The 15,384-nt window shown below is 37.0% G+C and overlaps 1 protein-coding gene and 1 long non-coding RNA gene across 2 annotated transcripts; both read left to right on the forward strand.

Moving 5' to 3' along the window:
- Positions 1–1,372: 1,372 nt before the first annotated feature.
- On the forward strand, positions 1,373–9,789 carry LOC131974951 (ubiquitin carboxyl-terminal hydrolase 26-like). The gene is made up of 14 exons (XM_059337461.1): positions 1,373–1,383; positions 2,683–2,779; positions 2,882–2,946; positions 3,636–4,173; positions 4,464–4,708; positions 5,575–5,706; positions 5,817–5,940; positions 6,297–6,448; positions 6,583–6,682; positions 7,242–7,318; positions 7,488–7,611; positions 7,738–7,798; positions 8,626–8,774; positions 9,668–9,789. The coding sequence occupies exons 1-14, from the start codon at positions 1,373–1,375 to the stop codon at positions 9,671–9,673; spliced, it is 1,881 nt and encodes a 626-aa protein (XP_059193444.1). The 3' UTR covers positions 9,674–9,789.
- Positions 9,790–9,880: 91 nt separating this feature from the next.
- On the forward strand, positions 9,881–10,638 carry LOC131975065 (uncharacterized). The gene is made up of 2 exons (XR_009394694.1): positions 9,881–10,024; positions 10,163–10,638. It is a non-coding gene; the product is annotated as an uncharacterized LOC131975065 (long non-coding RNA).
- Positions 10,639–15,384: the final 4,746 nt, after the last annotated feature.

The raw sequence follows: 15,384 nt of genomic DNA on the forward strand, positions 1-15,384 counted from the left end.
GGGCTAAAAAGAGACGTTAACATTGTGCTGTCAATTTAATTAACTTGTTTTCTGACAGCATACTCTCAGAAATAGGGCTACAGTAAGAGTCCTTTTTTGTCCCCCGAGGTACAATCTACACTAATGTACCCCCTAGGGCCAGTTATTGGACCTTAAGGTACATATTTGTACCTTTTTGAGGGCCCAAAAGGTACAAATATGTACCTTTTCTTCTACATATTGGGGTACACTAGACTGTGTTAAGCTCTACAAATGGCAGTAGCCTAAATATTAATTATTGTTTAAATAATTATTAAGTATTTTTTCAGCAGTAGCCTAGTTATACTTTTTAAATGTGAGGGTTTCACTGTTTGCTTAAGTCTTCAATAAAGAAATTAACTTCATGTAACCAATACTGGAAGTATGTCCGAATGCATAGTACTTCACCCTCTTTATTTGACATATTGCTAACACCATCATGTAGAGGTACTGCTACCAAAATGTATAATTTATTGCAGGAACAATGGGAGATTGACATGGTAATGGACATATATTTGAATAATATTAACCCTTTATCAGGCAAAGAACTATATTTGGTAACTTCAGGTAATATTTAGAGAAAAAAGTTGCAAATTTACTAGATTAAAGTGGCAAATCTGCGTGAAAAAAGTTGCAGATTTACGAGAAAAAAGTGGGGAAAAAAGCAACTTTTTTCTCCCAGATTCACCACTTTAAATCTCATAAATCCACGCATTTTTTCCTCGTAGATTTGCCACTTTAATCTCGTAAACTTTTTTCTCAAAATATTATTTTCGTATGTTTTTTTACACTTTCTGGCAGTATGTAATATCCTCCAATATTCTCTAGGGTTGAAATTTGGGATTTGCAAGTATTTCAATGAGTACCCTATTAAGGGTTAAAGATAATTTCCCTAAAAATCATATTTTAACTGTCTATGATTTTTTTTACCTTATATGGTAAAATTCTTATTGACTGCAGGGTTCTAATTTATTATTATTCCATCGCCTTGATGTTATTATTCTAGAATGGACAGCATTCTGAAGCCTTTAGGAGTCTCACATCTGTTAGCTCACTTTTGGAAAGACCTTGGTTATAACAGCCAGATATAGAAGAGCTTTCCAAATATTTTCAGTTATTTAGATAATTATCAAGACCTGCAGACATGTTTTCTTGCTTTTGCAGACGCCAGAAGGTATGCACTTAATTTCTTTTGTCTAAACTGTTGTGTTATGAGATGATTATTACTGAATTTTGACATTATTCATGTTTTTTGATAATTCAATTTAATATTTGTGTGTGAAGCAGCTGATTATGTGTCTGGCATATTTGCTAATGTACGGTTTTGTATATTTTTAACAGACAAACTGTCAAGATGACGTCGAAGTTAGAGACGAGCCATGCTCCGGCCCACAAAAGAGGTAAGATAATGGCTTCATATTAATATTCTTGTTATTAATTTGAATATATTTTATTGTATATGGTATCATGTATGTTATTTTATTCAATTTGTGTCTTTTTGTGTGATAATTCTATAAATATTTTCCTAAATGTAAAACTTTTAACCCTCTGGAGTCCATCTATTTTTTGAAAATAAACATGTTTTATTTACAGTAATAACTTTATTTATATATGATATGTAGACAAGCTGAGAAAGCCAGTTGAAAGTTCAATCATAGGAGCTTTCACAGTGTGACATTTATGTTTCTAGACCATTTTTAAAATGTGAATTATCTTTCTACAATGAAAACTATTACTATTTTTAATTTATATGCAAATAGACTGTTTTGCAGTTTTATTAGGGCCACGGGGCAATCGCACCGAGCACTACTGTTATACTGTGGATTTCTTCTTCTTCCTCTTCCGGACGCAATTTCGTCCCGCTACTAGTCCTACAACATGAAGAGTTGCAGGACAAATTATATATCAAAACGTGCGGTTTGATCGGGATCGGTGTGCTATACGGAATATGAATTGTTCGCGATGTAAGTTGCAAGTTGTAAGAGCGAAAAAGAACAATAATTGGAGGTTTTTAAACGTCTACTTTTCCGGCATAATTTCACCTAGAGACTCCATTTAAACTTTAAACAGTAGACACAAGTCTTGTGTATCGGTGTATTAATCCACGTTTCGATAGGTCATATAGTTTTTTATCAATCCCTGTTCAATGACCATGATCATTTTTGGAGAAATTCTGAGATTATAATGGGTGTGTATTGCACGGAATGTTCGTATCACAGTGTGATACGAACATTCCGTGTGTAGAGGGAGAGAAAAAATTGTCAAAAAAAAATTTTGAAAACTGCGCTCCAGGCCGCAAATTCCACTCTACAGAAATAATTTATACATAGAAACGTAGGAAAATTTGTCTTCTCACTCACAATCCTCTGGTAAAGCTGTCAGAGTTATAGTTTGGGCGTACGACGCACAGATGTGCCACCAACACCACCAACAGCCTCATTGGCTCCCATATTAAAAACGCAGGAAGATTTCTGCATTCCTTCCTGCATAGGAAGTTGACAAATTTGAACCAAAATCTCCTGGACTTCAGAGGTTTAAATGAATTATTATCGTGATTATTGTCTCTCCTAAACATTTCCTCAAGGATGTCCACTTCTGAAAGACGTTGAGAGCCTTGTGAACGCAGTACACATTTGACTAATTATCTGGATTTCTTTATTACAGTGTCATTATTGAAAAGGAGCCAAATCAACACACTGTGGTCCCCGACACCAAAAAGTCTGGTTTGTCCTGGTGGCGTAGGTTGTTCAGTCGTAAGAAGGTATGTTTGTCTTGCAACATAATCACTGACCAAACTGGTGCAGTCATTTGTGTCACTCAGCTGTATTTAACTGGTTTTATGTTTTTTTAAATACCAAACAAGCAGCAGACTCCTGTGGAAGATGTGAAAGACGACGCACAGACTACATCTACTGCCACAGAAATAAGGTATGTTATTATTTTACTCTTGTTGTTGCAATTTTAGTTAATTAGGGCCACGGGGCAATTGTGGATTTTTTCTTCTTCCTCTTCCGGACACAATTTCGTCCCGCTACTAGTCCAAATTATACATCAAAACGTCAATTGGTTGGGATCAGTGTGCTATTACTTTTCTCTTACTTTTCTCTTACTTTTCTTGTACGAATTTTTGAAAACTTCCCAAAATTTTGCATTGAAGTGAATGGGACGGCTGTAAAAAAAAAGAGCGAAAAAGAACACTAATTGGATATTTCAGATCGCTCTTACAAAACTGTTTCTTAATTTTTCTTCATAAAAAACAACTAAAACTAACTAAAATTATAGTGGAAATGTCTTTGGTTTTCCTCTTTGTCAACTTTTTTCATACATAAACCTTTTTGGTTGATACCCCATTACAAAAAACTAAAACTAATAAAAACTAAACTAAAACTAAGCATTTTCCAAAAAATTAAAACTAATTAAAACTAGCAAACTCACTCTAAAAACGAACTAAAACTAACTGAATTTGAAAACAAAATTGACAACGAAATCAAAACTAAAACTAATGAAAAATTAAAAACTATTATAACCTTGTTTCTTTCATGTTCACCTTCATTGTCCTCATAACTGAGAGTGGACCATGCAGTAGAATAACCATCTTTCTTCTCTTTTATCAGCAGTATCAACACCAGCGAGGAGTCTCAGCATGAAGATGGTGTCCAGGAGGTTTCATCATCCGCCCCTGAAACTTCAGCCTCAGCTGCAACTGAGGATGAAGAAGAAGACATGGAGTTGTTGTCTTCTTCTATGTGTTTTTTTTCTTTTATCAGCAGCATCAACGCTGACGAGGAGTCCGAGGAAGGAGCTGGTGTCCCTGAAGATGAAGAAGCAGCTAGTGCTAACCCCAGCATCCAGTCTGAAGATGGTGAAGCTGTGGAGAAGGCTTCATCCAGCGCTGACATTCTGGTCTCAACTGAGGATAAAGACGTATCAGAAGACACAGAGTTGTTGTCTTCTGCCCCAGAAGATAAGTATATGTCCTTTTCTTTTATCAGCAGCACCAACAAGGAGTCCGAGGAAGAAGCTGGTGTTCAGGAGGCTTCACCCACCGCTGAAGATGAAGAAGCAACCAGTGCTAACACCACCATTGAGCCTGATCACGATGAGCCTGTTGAGAAGGCTTCCAGTTGGCTTCGCTGGCTGGTGCCTCGCCGTAAGGTATGTACCACCAAATGTTGCTTATCAAACTGTTATTATGGATCCCAATGCAATTAACAACAAGACAAACATGGTCTCACAGTAATCCGTGGAATAGCTACGGAATCACTCAAATTTCCGTGAAACTGACACGGATTTCGCTACAATGCAGTTACTGCCTTTTTGCTTTGTAGGGCAGTGCAGTGGGATCCATAGTAATGCGATCATGTAACATATTTATTCTGCATGGTGTGTTTTATTTGCTCTTATTTGTTGTGTTAAACTTTTCTTTTTGTTGTGACAACCAACAGAAACAGAAGGTGGAGACAGAACCTCCATCTGAGACAGCAGAGATGGACACAGATTGCACTGAGGCCCAGCCATTTACCATTCACAGCAAAAAACTCAACCCAATAGGTCAGGGTGGGAGTGTAGACGTCGAATCTCTCAACGCCGATATATATAGAAAAGTGTTCCTTCGGCAAAAGAATTTCTTGCAGGAAAAAACCTCAGCCAGCACAGAAGTCATCCCCAGAGAGGAGCTGGTCTGCCTCGGGTAAGAACAGTACAAAGAGACTCACGTTCATATAAAGTCATTTTAGTTTAACCCATTTACGCCGGGAAAGCATTATCGCATTTCTACCATTGAATCGATCTTGATGAAAACAGCACCGATGATTTAATTGCTGATCCGGACTTTGAACCCTCGGAACCAATCGACCGGCATTTATGGATGAGGAATATGTTTTTAGACGACATATTTTCACCGAAGAACAGACAGATTTGTGGCCATCTGGAGATAATAATAATATTATTAATAATATATTATTATTATTATTATTATTAATAATAATAATAATAATAATAATAATTGATTGTGATGATGATATAAGAAATCACGACTGTTTATGTCTTATATTACTTTATGCGTCGTTGAGTACCCTGAAAAGTGCAATATAGATAAAATGTATTATTATTATTTATTATTATTATTTTTTATTACAGTAGGCTAATGAGAACTATGTCTTGTTCTTCCAGTGGTCATATCATGTTTGCATCTTGCTGATGGGCATGTATTAGTATTATGCATAGGATTTTTTATTCAGTCAAATGTAACATTTGCTGAGTTTGTTGATTTTTAAAAAAAAAACTTTATTAAAGGTTTGGACAAATAAACTCAACTTCTCATGAAAGCCACAGGTATAAGCTCTGAAATACTTTTTGAATTTCATTTCTATCTGCTACAGAGGCTGAAAAATCTTCTGCTGAATTTCCAGAAAAACTTCAGGTTTTAGGGGGTTCTTTCAAAATCACCCAGAGGTTTTACAGGCATTTCTTTCCAGGAGTTTTAGGCCTTAATGGGTTAAGTTAGTTTTAGGTTATGTTGAGCTCCAGTCTGACTTTGATCTTGTTGTGTTAAAGGTTCCCCAACCTGGCGCAGACCTGCTACATGAACTCCACCCTGCAAGGCCTCCTGACGCTGAGACCTTTTGTTCATGACATCATCAAGCAGAAGAAGGTGTGGATGTCTCACCCCGGATCTAAAGTCCTCAGGTACAGCACCTCCTCACACACTCTCACTCTTTAGTTTGCTTTCTAGCTTTGCAGGTCATCATTACGTGACAATAACTAATGAAGTATATCTTTTGTCTTTGTTTTTTCAGACGGTTTGTAGATGTGGGACACAGCCACTTTAACAGCAACAAGAGAGAGGCAAAAAGTGTCCTGGCTGCTTTTAAAGACGCTGTCGCTGAGTTTAACTCAGAGTTTAAGGACCATCAGCAGAAAGTAAGTGTAATGACCCCTCTGAAGAGACAGGACACAATTTATACATTTTACATTCTCATGTACTCATTAATACACAACACTACACCAGAATAACCTGACTGACAATGTACACACACAGTATTTCTCTCAGACTTTTAACATGCGCACACACAGTGGAGCCACAGGTGGCTAGTTAGCTTAGCTACCGCTACTCGACAATGCTACACCAGCGACACACATGAAATCATACTATCACATAAGTACCCCTTTTTTTTTTTTTTTTAAAGCACAGCACCACAATTATCTTTATTGAACAACTTCTACACTTTTAAAATGTCCATCTTCCATCTTTAATTGTTTTCTTTGTTTCTGTGCAGGATGCCCATGAGTTCCTCAGCTCCTTGTTGAATCAGATGAAGTCTCTGAACTTTGACCTGCAGGAATCAGCAGTTAACATGGGCTTCAGATACACCTGCCCTGTTGATGCTCACATCACCTTCCAGATGTTGAGCACCAGGACCTGCAAAGGGTATGAACACACAGCCACACTTATATTCACAGTGCATTTTTTCTTCTTCAAGGAAAGGTTTTGGAAGAAAACCTCTCAACCAAAGTGTATAATCTGTGCTATATTTTCATTTCAATTGTCTCTTTATTCTATAGATGCAGTAAACAATCCATGAGGGAGGAGGATTATATCAACCTGTCCCTAGACCTGGTGCATGGCGGCTCAGTAAACCAGTGTCTAAAGGACTACCTTAAAGTAAGCAAGACACCCATTTTGTGATCCATCCATCATCTGCTCATTTACTCTGATTTACAGTGACTGATCACTTAAATGTGATCTTGTGATTGTGTGTGATCCTGTCATCCAACTCTGGTTTTTATTCTAGTGGGACTCGATTTTATTTGTGTCTTGTGTGTTTAGCGTGACAATTTTGGTCATTTTGTGTCTTTTTTGGTCATTTTATGTCTTTTATTGTGTCTTTTTTTAGTTATTTTGTGTCTTTTTTAGTTATTTTGTGTCTTTTTTTAGTAATGCTGTGTCTTCTGTGTTTTTTTTTTTGGTCATTTTGTGTCTTTTTTTTAGTCATTTTGTGTCTTTTTTTAGACTTTTTGTTTCTTTTTTTTGGTCATTTTGTGTCTTTTTTTTAGCAATGCTGTGTCTTCTGTGGGGTTTTTTGGTGTGTCACATAAAATGTGATATTGAATTTTTTTTTTCCTTTCAAAACACTATCATGCTCAATAAAGAATTCTAAATGTTGCAAATGTGAACAAAGGTTGCAAATATAACATTTTAAATGTGTTATGTCCCCCTGCAGGTGAACCAGTTGGAGTATCGGTGTGAGTGTGGTGCAGAGCAGTCAACCCAGCGGCCGTCCTTCTTGACCCTGCCAAAGTGAGTATTACCGTCCACCATAGACATCTTATATATTATTATATATCATTTTAAAACATCTTCAAATGAATACACAACAGGCGAAGCAGTTTCACTTTCTCTTGTCTTCATGTATCAGTGTGTGATCTGACCCCTTTCCCTCCATCTCTTCCTCTCCCTTTGTCAACAGTGTACTGATCCTGCAGCTGAAGAGATTCAGCTTCACCAAAACCTACGACCTGGTGAAGGTGCAGAGCCCCGTTGTTTTATCAAGAGAGCTGCTGGTGAATCCAGAATCTAGCGTTGCCCAACAGGTAAGACTACTGAGAAGTGTTTTTTTAGAAAAAACAGGGAGAAATCATCCTTTAAAATGTCCAGTCCCTGTAGCCAAAGTGTCTGCATGTGTAGCTAATTGTTGGTATCTGTTTGTTTTTTTCTAGACAACAACTCGCTACTCTCTGGTGAGCATCGTCAGCCATTTAGGATCCACAGCCAACTCTGGTAAGTGTTTGGTTGCAAACACACTTTAGTCTAGACAGAATTGTCCAAAAAGGGAAAGTGAGGAGCATTTATGGGTACAAGTCAGGAACCGGCCTACTTTACTTATTTCAAGGGTGCTGAATCAAAAAATGGTTTTCTCAAGCGAAATTTTGATTTGTATATCAAAATGGCGGCCAAATTGCCCATCTTGCACAGTCTGTGGACCATTTTCCCCAAGTTTTTTTGTAAGTAGGCAATCAAAGATGAGGAAATTAAGTTTCTGGATCTATAGTCTAGAGTCAGAGCAAGGATATAGTGGAGGCTCAGTGTCTTTATGTATATATATATATATGCAAAATACCAACTTTTAAGGTGAAATTAAGCATTATTTGTGTCATTTTTTAAGGCCGACACAAATATTCAATCAATCACTTTTAAATGTTCCAGTTGGTATTTTGCATATGTATATATATATATACATAAAAAAGACACTGCAAGATGGGCAATTTGGTGGCCATTTGATGACTCAAACTCAAAATTTCGCTTGGGAACCATTTTTTTTGGACTCAGCACCCTTGAGATATGTAAGGTAGGCCAAAAAAAGAAACAAAATGATAAAAAAAAGACGCAAAATGACCAAAAAAAGACAAAATGATCAAAAAAGACACAAAATGACCAAAATGATTTGGCGATCCCCAGAAATCATCTCGCGACCCCAGTTGGGGTCCCGACCCCAAGGTTGAGAATAGCTGGTCTAGACTACATGTTGAAAATGAGTCAAATTTTATCATTTACAAATCGACTCCCCCTCCAGCTGTATAAAAACGTGTCCCCTCCTCTTCTCTCAGGACATTATATTTGTGACGGAGCCTACAGACCGGGAGATAATAAAGACCGATGGCTAACTTACAACGACAAACACGTCAGTGAGACGACCGGCGCGTCTGTCTGCCACAATCGCCAACAAACAGCCTACCTGCTGTTCTACGTGAAGCAGGTAAGGCAACAGCTCTTCTCTATGGACAGAAATATGTGTCTTTCTGAAGAAGCGGATAGACACACACACACTAGGGTTGTCAAAAGTAATCGGTACTCAAAAAAGTATCGATACTAAACGTTGTATCCGGATACGATTCTCATTTTCAAAAGTATCGATACCGCCCAAACTTTCGTTTCAAACTGACCTATTACTGATGTTATCATAGCATTAATGTTAGCCGTGTTATTATTAGCCATTAGCCGCAGCTAGCAATTAAAGGCTGATGTCACGTTAATGATTATAAACAACGTAAATAAATAAATAAATAAATAAATAAATCAGGCACGTAGTATGCCCATATTACGTTAATTGACACAGTGTCAGTATACACAAGCATAGAGTTAATAAGTTTATATCAATGTTGGTGACTGAAAAGTGTTATTTTCTGAATGAAGCAGAGAAAAGTCGACTTATCAAGCTTGCCTAATATTGTGCACAGCATACAACCTCAAAATATTGTTCTAATTGTTTATTGTATTTATTTATTTTTTGCACTACCTCAGACCTGAATCTTGGTATCATAGTTGCAGTTTCTTTTTGCACAACTGTTTTTTATTATAAATATTTAACCTGTGGTTCTGTTCATTTTTACATGTTGCATTTTTCTTGTTAATAATTTTGGGGTCTTTGTTTTTATCCTGGTGGTATCGGAAATGGAATCGAGTATCGAATATTTTCCTGAGTATCAGTATCGAGTTGAAAATTTTAGTATCGTGACAACCCTAACACGCACGCACACACACACACACACACACACACACACACACACACACACACACACATTCAGGACCACAGAGGAGATAAATGAGCAAGATGGTATTAATGAAATGTGTGTTTTTTTGTCTCCTCAGCAGTAGAAAAGAATCATCGTTGGAGGACCAAAATTCAAACAGTGTTTTGTATATTTTATATATATTTTTTTTCTCTTTTATATATTTGTGTTTATTGGTATATAGTTTTATGTATCTATATATATATATATATATATATATATATATATATATATTTTTTTTTAATATGTGTATATTTATATGTGTTTGTTCTTCTCTGTCTCTCTCTTGAGGTAAGTATTGTTTTTTTAGCTATTGTTTTTGTTTTCTCATGTCATTTAATGCTTTTATTTTATTGTTCTCTCTCCCCCTCCCCCCATGTCCCCTCTCACATTATATCTACGTATTTTTCTCTATCGATCTGTTGCTCTCCCTGAGGTTTCTCCTCGTTTTTATCACCCGTTAAAGGATTTTTTGAGGAGTTTTTCCTGGTCCACTGTGACGTCAAAGGACAGAAGGTGTTGTACTCTGCACAGTCTGGGAAAAAAAGTTTCTTTCTTTCTTTCTTTCTTTGAGGTTTCTCCTCGTTTTTATCACCTGTTAAAGGGTTTTTTGAGGAGTTTTTCCTGGTCCACTGTGACGGTCAAAGGACAGAAGGTGTTGTACTCTGCACAGTCTGGAAAAAAAGTTTCTTTCTTTCTTTCTTTCTTTCTTTCTTCCTTTCTTTCTTTCTTTCTTTCTGGTAGTGGGATCCCTCTTCTGTGGGTCTCCCTGAGGTTTCTCCTCGTTTTTATCACCCGTTAAAGGGTTTTTTGAGGAGTTTTTCCTGGTCCACTGTGAGGGTCAAAGGACAGAAGGTGTTGTACTCTGCACAGTCTGGAAAAAAAAGTTTCTTTCTTTCTTTCTTTCTTTCTTTCTCTCTTTCTTTGAGGTTTCTCCTCGTTTTTATCACCCGTTAAAGGGTTTTTTGAGGAGTTTTTCCTGGTCCACTGTGACGGTCAAAGGACAGAAGGTGTTGTACTCTGCACAGTCTGGAAAAAAAAGTTTCTTTCTTTCTTTCTTTCAAAAACGACATCCATTGCACATCTGTCCGTCCTGTGAGGGATCCCTCTTCTAGTGCTCTCCCTGAGGTTTCTCCTCTTTTTTATCACCTGTTAAAGGGTTTTTTGAGGAGTTTTTCCTGGTCCACTGTGAGGGTCAAAAGACAGAAGGTGTCTGTAAAAACATGTGTTTCCATCAAGCCAATTTCATGCAAATCCTCTAAATTCGCACTGAAAACTGTTCATGGGAACACCACTGTTCTTCTTGTTCTTTTCTTTCTTTCTTTCTTTCTTTCTTTCTTTCTTTCTTTCTTTCTTTCTTTCTCTCAAACAACATCCAAAAAAAATTGTGAAAAATAAAAATATGGATAAAAAAACTATGGATTTTAATAATTTAATTAATACAAGTTAGCTAATTTCAAATATTTAGCTAAAAGTAATGGATAAACAGTTGAACTGATTAGCTAAAAGTACCTGATAAACAGTTGAAATGGTTAGCTAAAACTATCAGATAAACAATTGAAATGGTTAGCTAAAACTATCAGATAAACAATTGAAATGGTTAGCTAAAACTATCAGATAAACAATTGAAATGGTTAGCTAAAACTATCAGATAAACAGTTGAAATGGTTAGCTAAAACTATCAGATAAACAGTTGAAATTGTTAGCTAAAACTATCAGATAAACAATTGAAATGGTTTGCTAAAACTATCAGATAAACAGTTATGGTTAGCTAAAACTATCAGATAAACAGTTGAAATGGTTAGCTAAAACTATCAGATAAACAGTTGAAATGGTTAGCTAAAACTATCAGATAAACAGTTGAAATGGTTAGCTAAAACTACAGTTGAAAATGTTAGCTAAAAGTAACGGAAAAACAGCTGAACTGATTCGCTTGAAGTAGCGGATAAACAGTTAAAATGATTAGCTAAAAGTAACAGATAAACGGTTAAAATTGTAGCTTAATGGTTTAAATCTGAAATACGCTTCCTGCTACTTATGTCGTTTGTGAGTAAAATTGGCGGTTTTAGCAATGTTTGAAACAAACTGATAACTTAAGTCACTACTCGCTTTGCAGATTCAAATAACAATAAATATAACTAACTAACAAATGATCATGCATCAATATGTTGAGTAAATATAGCATGAGACTTTATTGAAGGAAACTCACATGCTAGCAGTATATTAAATTTATTCACATTAGCACCTCATTTATGACCTGTAGTAAGTCATATAATACGATAGGTGCAATACCAGTGAGGTATTAAATTGTCCTGGGTAAGCTACTAGCACTGTAAAACGATTAAAGGTGTCACTTCAAAGCAGCTGCGTCAGCTATGTTAGCTAGATAGCTAGCTAACATTTTTATATTTTTTCTGTTGCTTAGATAATACCAAAGAGCTGCTTTTGGAACACCAAAAAAACTCAAATCAGCCATTCTGGCTAATTTATTAACTTTAACCCATTTAATCACACCATATTTCTTAGTTATAAGGCTCTGAAAATGTAATTAATGATGTATCAATGTATTTCAAGCAAATATTGAAACAAAGGGTCTCAATGAAATATGTGCAGAGTATATATACATATATATATATATATATAAAGAAGAAGTCTCAGAAGCCTCATTTACAGCTTTCTTTTAAAGGAACACTCCACCGTTTTTTCATATTAAAACATGTTATTCGGTCAAGTAAGACGAGTTGATACAGACCTCTTGCGTCTCAGTGCGTGCACTCAATCACCCTGGCGCGCGGCGCCACTTGGCTAGCACTTAGCTTAGCCCAGTTCATTCATTAGGATCCAAACAGATGGACAGTTAGAAGCGACCAAACTCCTCCACGTTTTCCCTATTTAAATACAGCTACACGAGTAGTTAAACGACCAAGTATGGCGACACAAAATAAAACGTGACGCTTTTCTAAGCGGATAAAAAGGATAACTATAATGTATGGCGGAATAGCACTTGGGAGCACTTCGACTCGGCGCAGTAATATCATCACTCCTGAAAAATCTTCTCCCCCTCCCTCTATCTTTAACTTCCGCTCCCTCTCACTTCCCTCAACAGAACCAACGTGAGCTGCACCAGGAGTAGTAGTTCGAGCAGAGCTGACGAAGTATCAGGTTGTAGGAAGATATTTGTGAACAATCATGGTTATAACGTGCATCGTAAAGGGTTGCGATAACAAGCAGAAGTGAAGTGAGATTTAGAAGTTTAGCTACCAACCAGTGGGTGAATCTGCCAATTCATGTTGAACAGCACTGTTCTAATTTTCATTTTTTACATAACTTGTTGCTTTTGGGGGGTATTTTTTTACTTTCACATTTTTTCCACTATATTTTTTTATACATGGGACTGTTGGAACCTCTCTCTCAGGTTTTTTCACATCACCTTACCACATTACTAGACCACTAGTACTTTCTATTTGTGCCGATATGTGATAAACATGCACATTTAGGAATATGTGACATGTTCCCACAAAACTAAATTGGGAAATTGTCTTAAAACTTTAATTTACAAATAAATGAATCTAATGGTTCAGTACGAGACAGTGAGTCAGCATGCAGATGTATGAGGGTCCATAATTCTTTCTTCCCTCTCACATACACAGAGAATACTAAACACCTAATCCAAAGAACACTGAATTTACTGCCATTTAGTTAAAACAATATTAAAAAGTAAAATACTTACTTTGAAAACACAAAGCAAAATATATTTATCAAGAAAATAGAACAAAAGGGCTAAGATTCATTGCTACATCTCCATTATTCTAAATAGGTGTTTAAGTACCTCACATTTCATTTTTTTTTAAATGAAGAATGTAGGCTTATGTATTAAAAAAATAAAGTAACAATCTCAGATGTATACTCGGGCCAAAAAAGTTAAAATCTCTACCTTAATAATGTGTAACTACTTGGCTAAGCTAACTACTTAGCCTAGAAGTTAGCTAAGTATTTAGCTTAGCAAGCTACTTAGCCAAGAAGTTAGCTAAGTATTTAGCTTAGCAAGCTTTTTAGCCAAGAAGTTAGCTAAGTATTTAGCTTAGCAAGCTACTTAGCCAAGAAGTTAGCTAAGTATTTAGCTTAGCAAGCTACTTAGCCAAGAAGTTGGGTCATTTTTCACCCATGTTGTGCATTAGAAGAGTAGTGACACAAAAAGGGATTTTATTAAAAATAATAATAAAAGAAAACATAAAATTAGGATGTATGATGATCAGAAACAAACTAATTGAGGAAAACCTGGAATAGCCTACTGAATGATGAAAATAATTTATTGCAAAGATATAGAACATTAAAAACTCATACATAATGGGTCACTTTAGACCCATGTTGTGCATCAAAGGTTTAATAAACTAAACTGTTTTATTTGTAATTTTGTAATCTGACAATTTGTTTAAAAAAAATTCTGTCTGATCACTCATCAACTCTGTTCCCCTTTATTTAGTGTGTTACAGTCTCGTCTGTTCACTTTAGGTTAAGTTGACCTCTTTCTGGGCCCACAACTTTGTTGCTGATGTTTCACTTTTGGTTAAATTAGACTGTGTTTGTTGGTGACTCGTTATATTTAGTCTTTGGTGACTCCTCATGTCTGCCAGCTTGGTCCCTCACAGTGATGATGCTGTGTGAATAATGTATACATTATGCTTACATGGCAGATCAATGTTAGTTAACATTCAGGATTATTTGTTTATATCCATCCATTCTCGTCCGCTTAACCGGGGCCGGGTCGCGGGGGCAGCAGGATAAGCAGGGCATTCTAGGTGCCCCTCTCCCCAGCCACAACGTCCAGCTCCTCCTGGGGGACCCCGAGGCGTTCCCAGGCCAGGAGAGAGATATAATCCCTCCACCGTGTTCTGGGTCTTCCCTGGGGCCTCCTACCAGTTGGACCTGGAACTCCTCTAACGGGAGGCGCCCGGGAGGATCCTTAGCAGATGCCCAAACCACCTCAACTGGCTCCTTTTTGACGTAGCGGCTAAACTCCGAGCTCCCTCCAGATGTCTGAGCTCCTCACCCTATCTACAATCTACAATCTACAATGTCATTTAGCAGACGCTTTTATCCAAAGCGACGTACATTTGAGAGATAATACAACACAAGCAAGGATGAAGTCAAAAAACAACACAAGAATAAGCAACAATAAGTTGCATATATTACATTGAGTCCTGTTAGGACATAAGTGCTTTTAGGACGTAAGTGCTTTTGGGACGCAAGTGCAGGTTTTTTTTTGTTTGTTTTTTGTGTGTGCTGTGTTTTGATTATGTGTGTAGGTGATCAGTAAAGAGCTGGGTCTTCAGCCTCTTTTTGAAAATTGAGAGGGATTCAGCAGATCGTATGGAGTTTGGAAGGTTGTTCCACCACCAGGGCTCTACAGAGGAGAAGAATCTGGTTTCACTGCTAAAAAGGTGTGTCTAAAAACAAGACAAAAACAGTAAATCTCTCTGAGCTGAGCCCAGCCACCCTACGGAGGAAACTCATTTCGGCCGCTTGCATCCGCCATCTTGTTCTTTCGGTCACTACCCAAAGCTCATGACCATTATAGGTGAGGGTTGGAACATAGATGGACCAGTAAATCGAGAGCTTTGCCTTCAGGCTCAGCTCCTTCTTCACTACAACGGTCCGGTACAACGCCTGCATCACTGCTGACGCCGTACCAAACCGCTTGTCCATCTCACACTCCATATTTGTTTATATTTCTCCCTTGAATGGTGATTTCCATAGTTAAATATGAGTCACAAACATAATATACAGTATATGACG

The sequence above is a fragment of the Centropristis striata genome, chromosome 7 (genome assembly GCF_030273125.1).
Source record: "Centropristis striata isolate RG_2023a ecotype Rhode Island chromosome 7, C.striata_1.0, whole genome shotgun sequence".
In the NCBI taxonomy this organism is placed as follows: Eukaryota; Metazoa; Chordata; class Actinopteri; order Perciformes; family Serranidae; genus Centropristis; species Centropristis striata.

What these genes read in the sequence shown, in the direction of transcription:
- LOC131974951 (XM_059337461.1), top strand. An exon ending in GGTTGTTCAGTCGTAAGAAG is followed by an intron (nt 2,780 to 2,881) that starts GTATGTTTGTCT and finishes ATACCAAACAAG; the next exon opens with CAGCAGACTCCTGTGGAAGA. An exon ending in CCCGGATCTAAAGTCCTCAG is followed by an intron (nt 5,707 to 5,816) that starts GTACAGCACCTC and finishes TTGTTTTTTCAG; the next exon opens with ACGGTTTGTAGATGTGGGAC.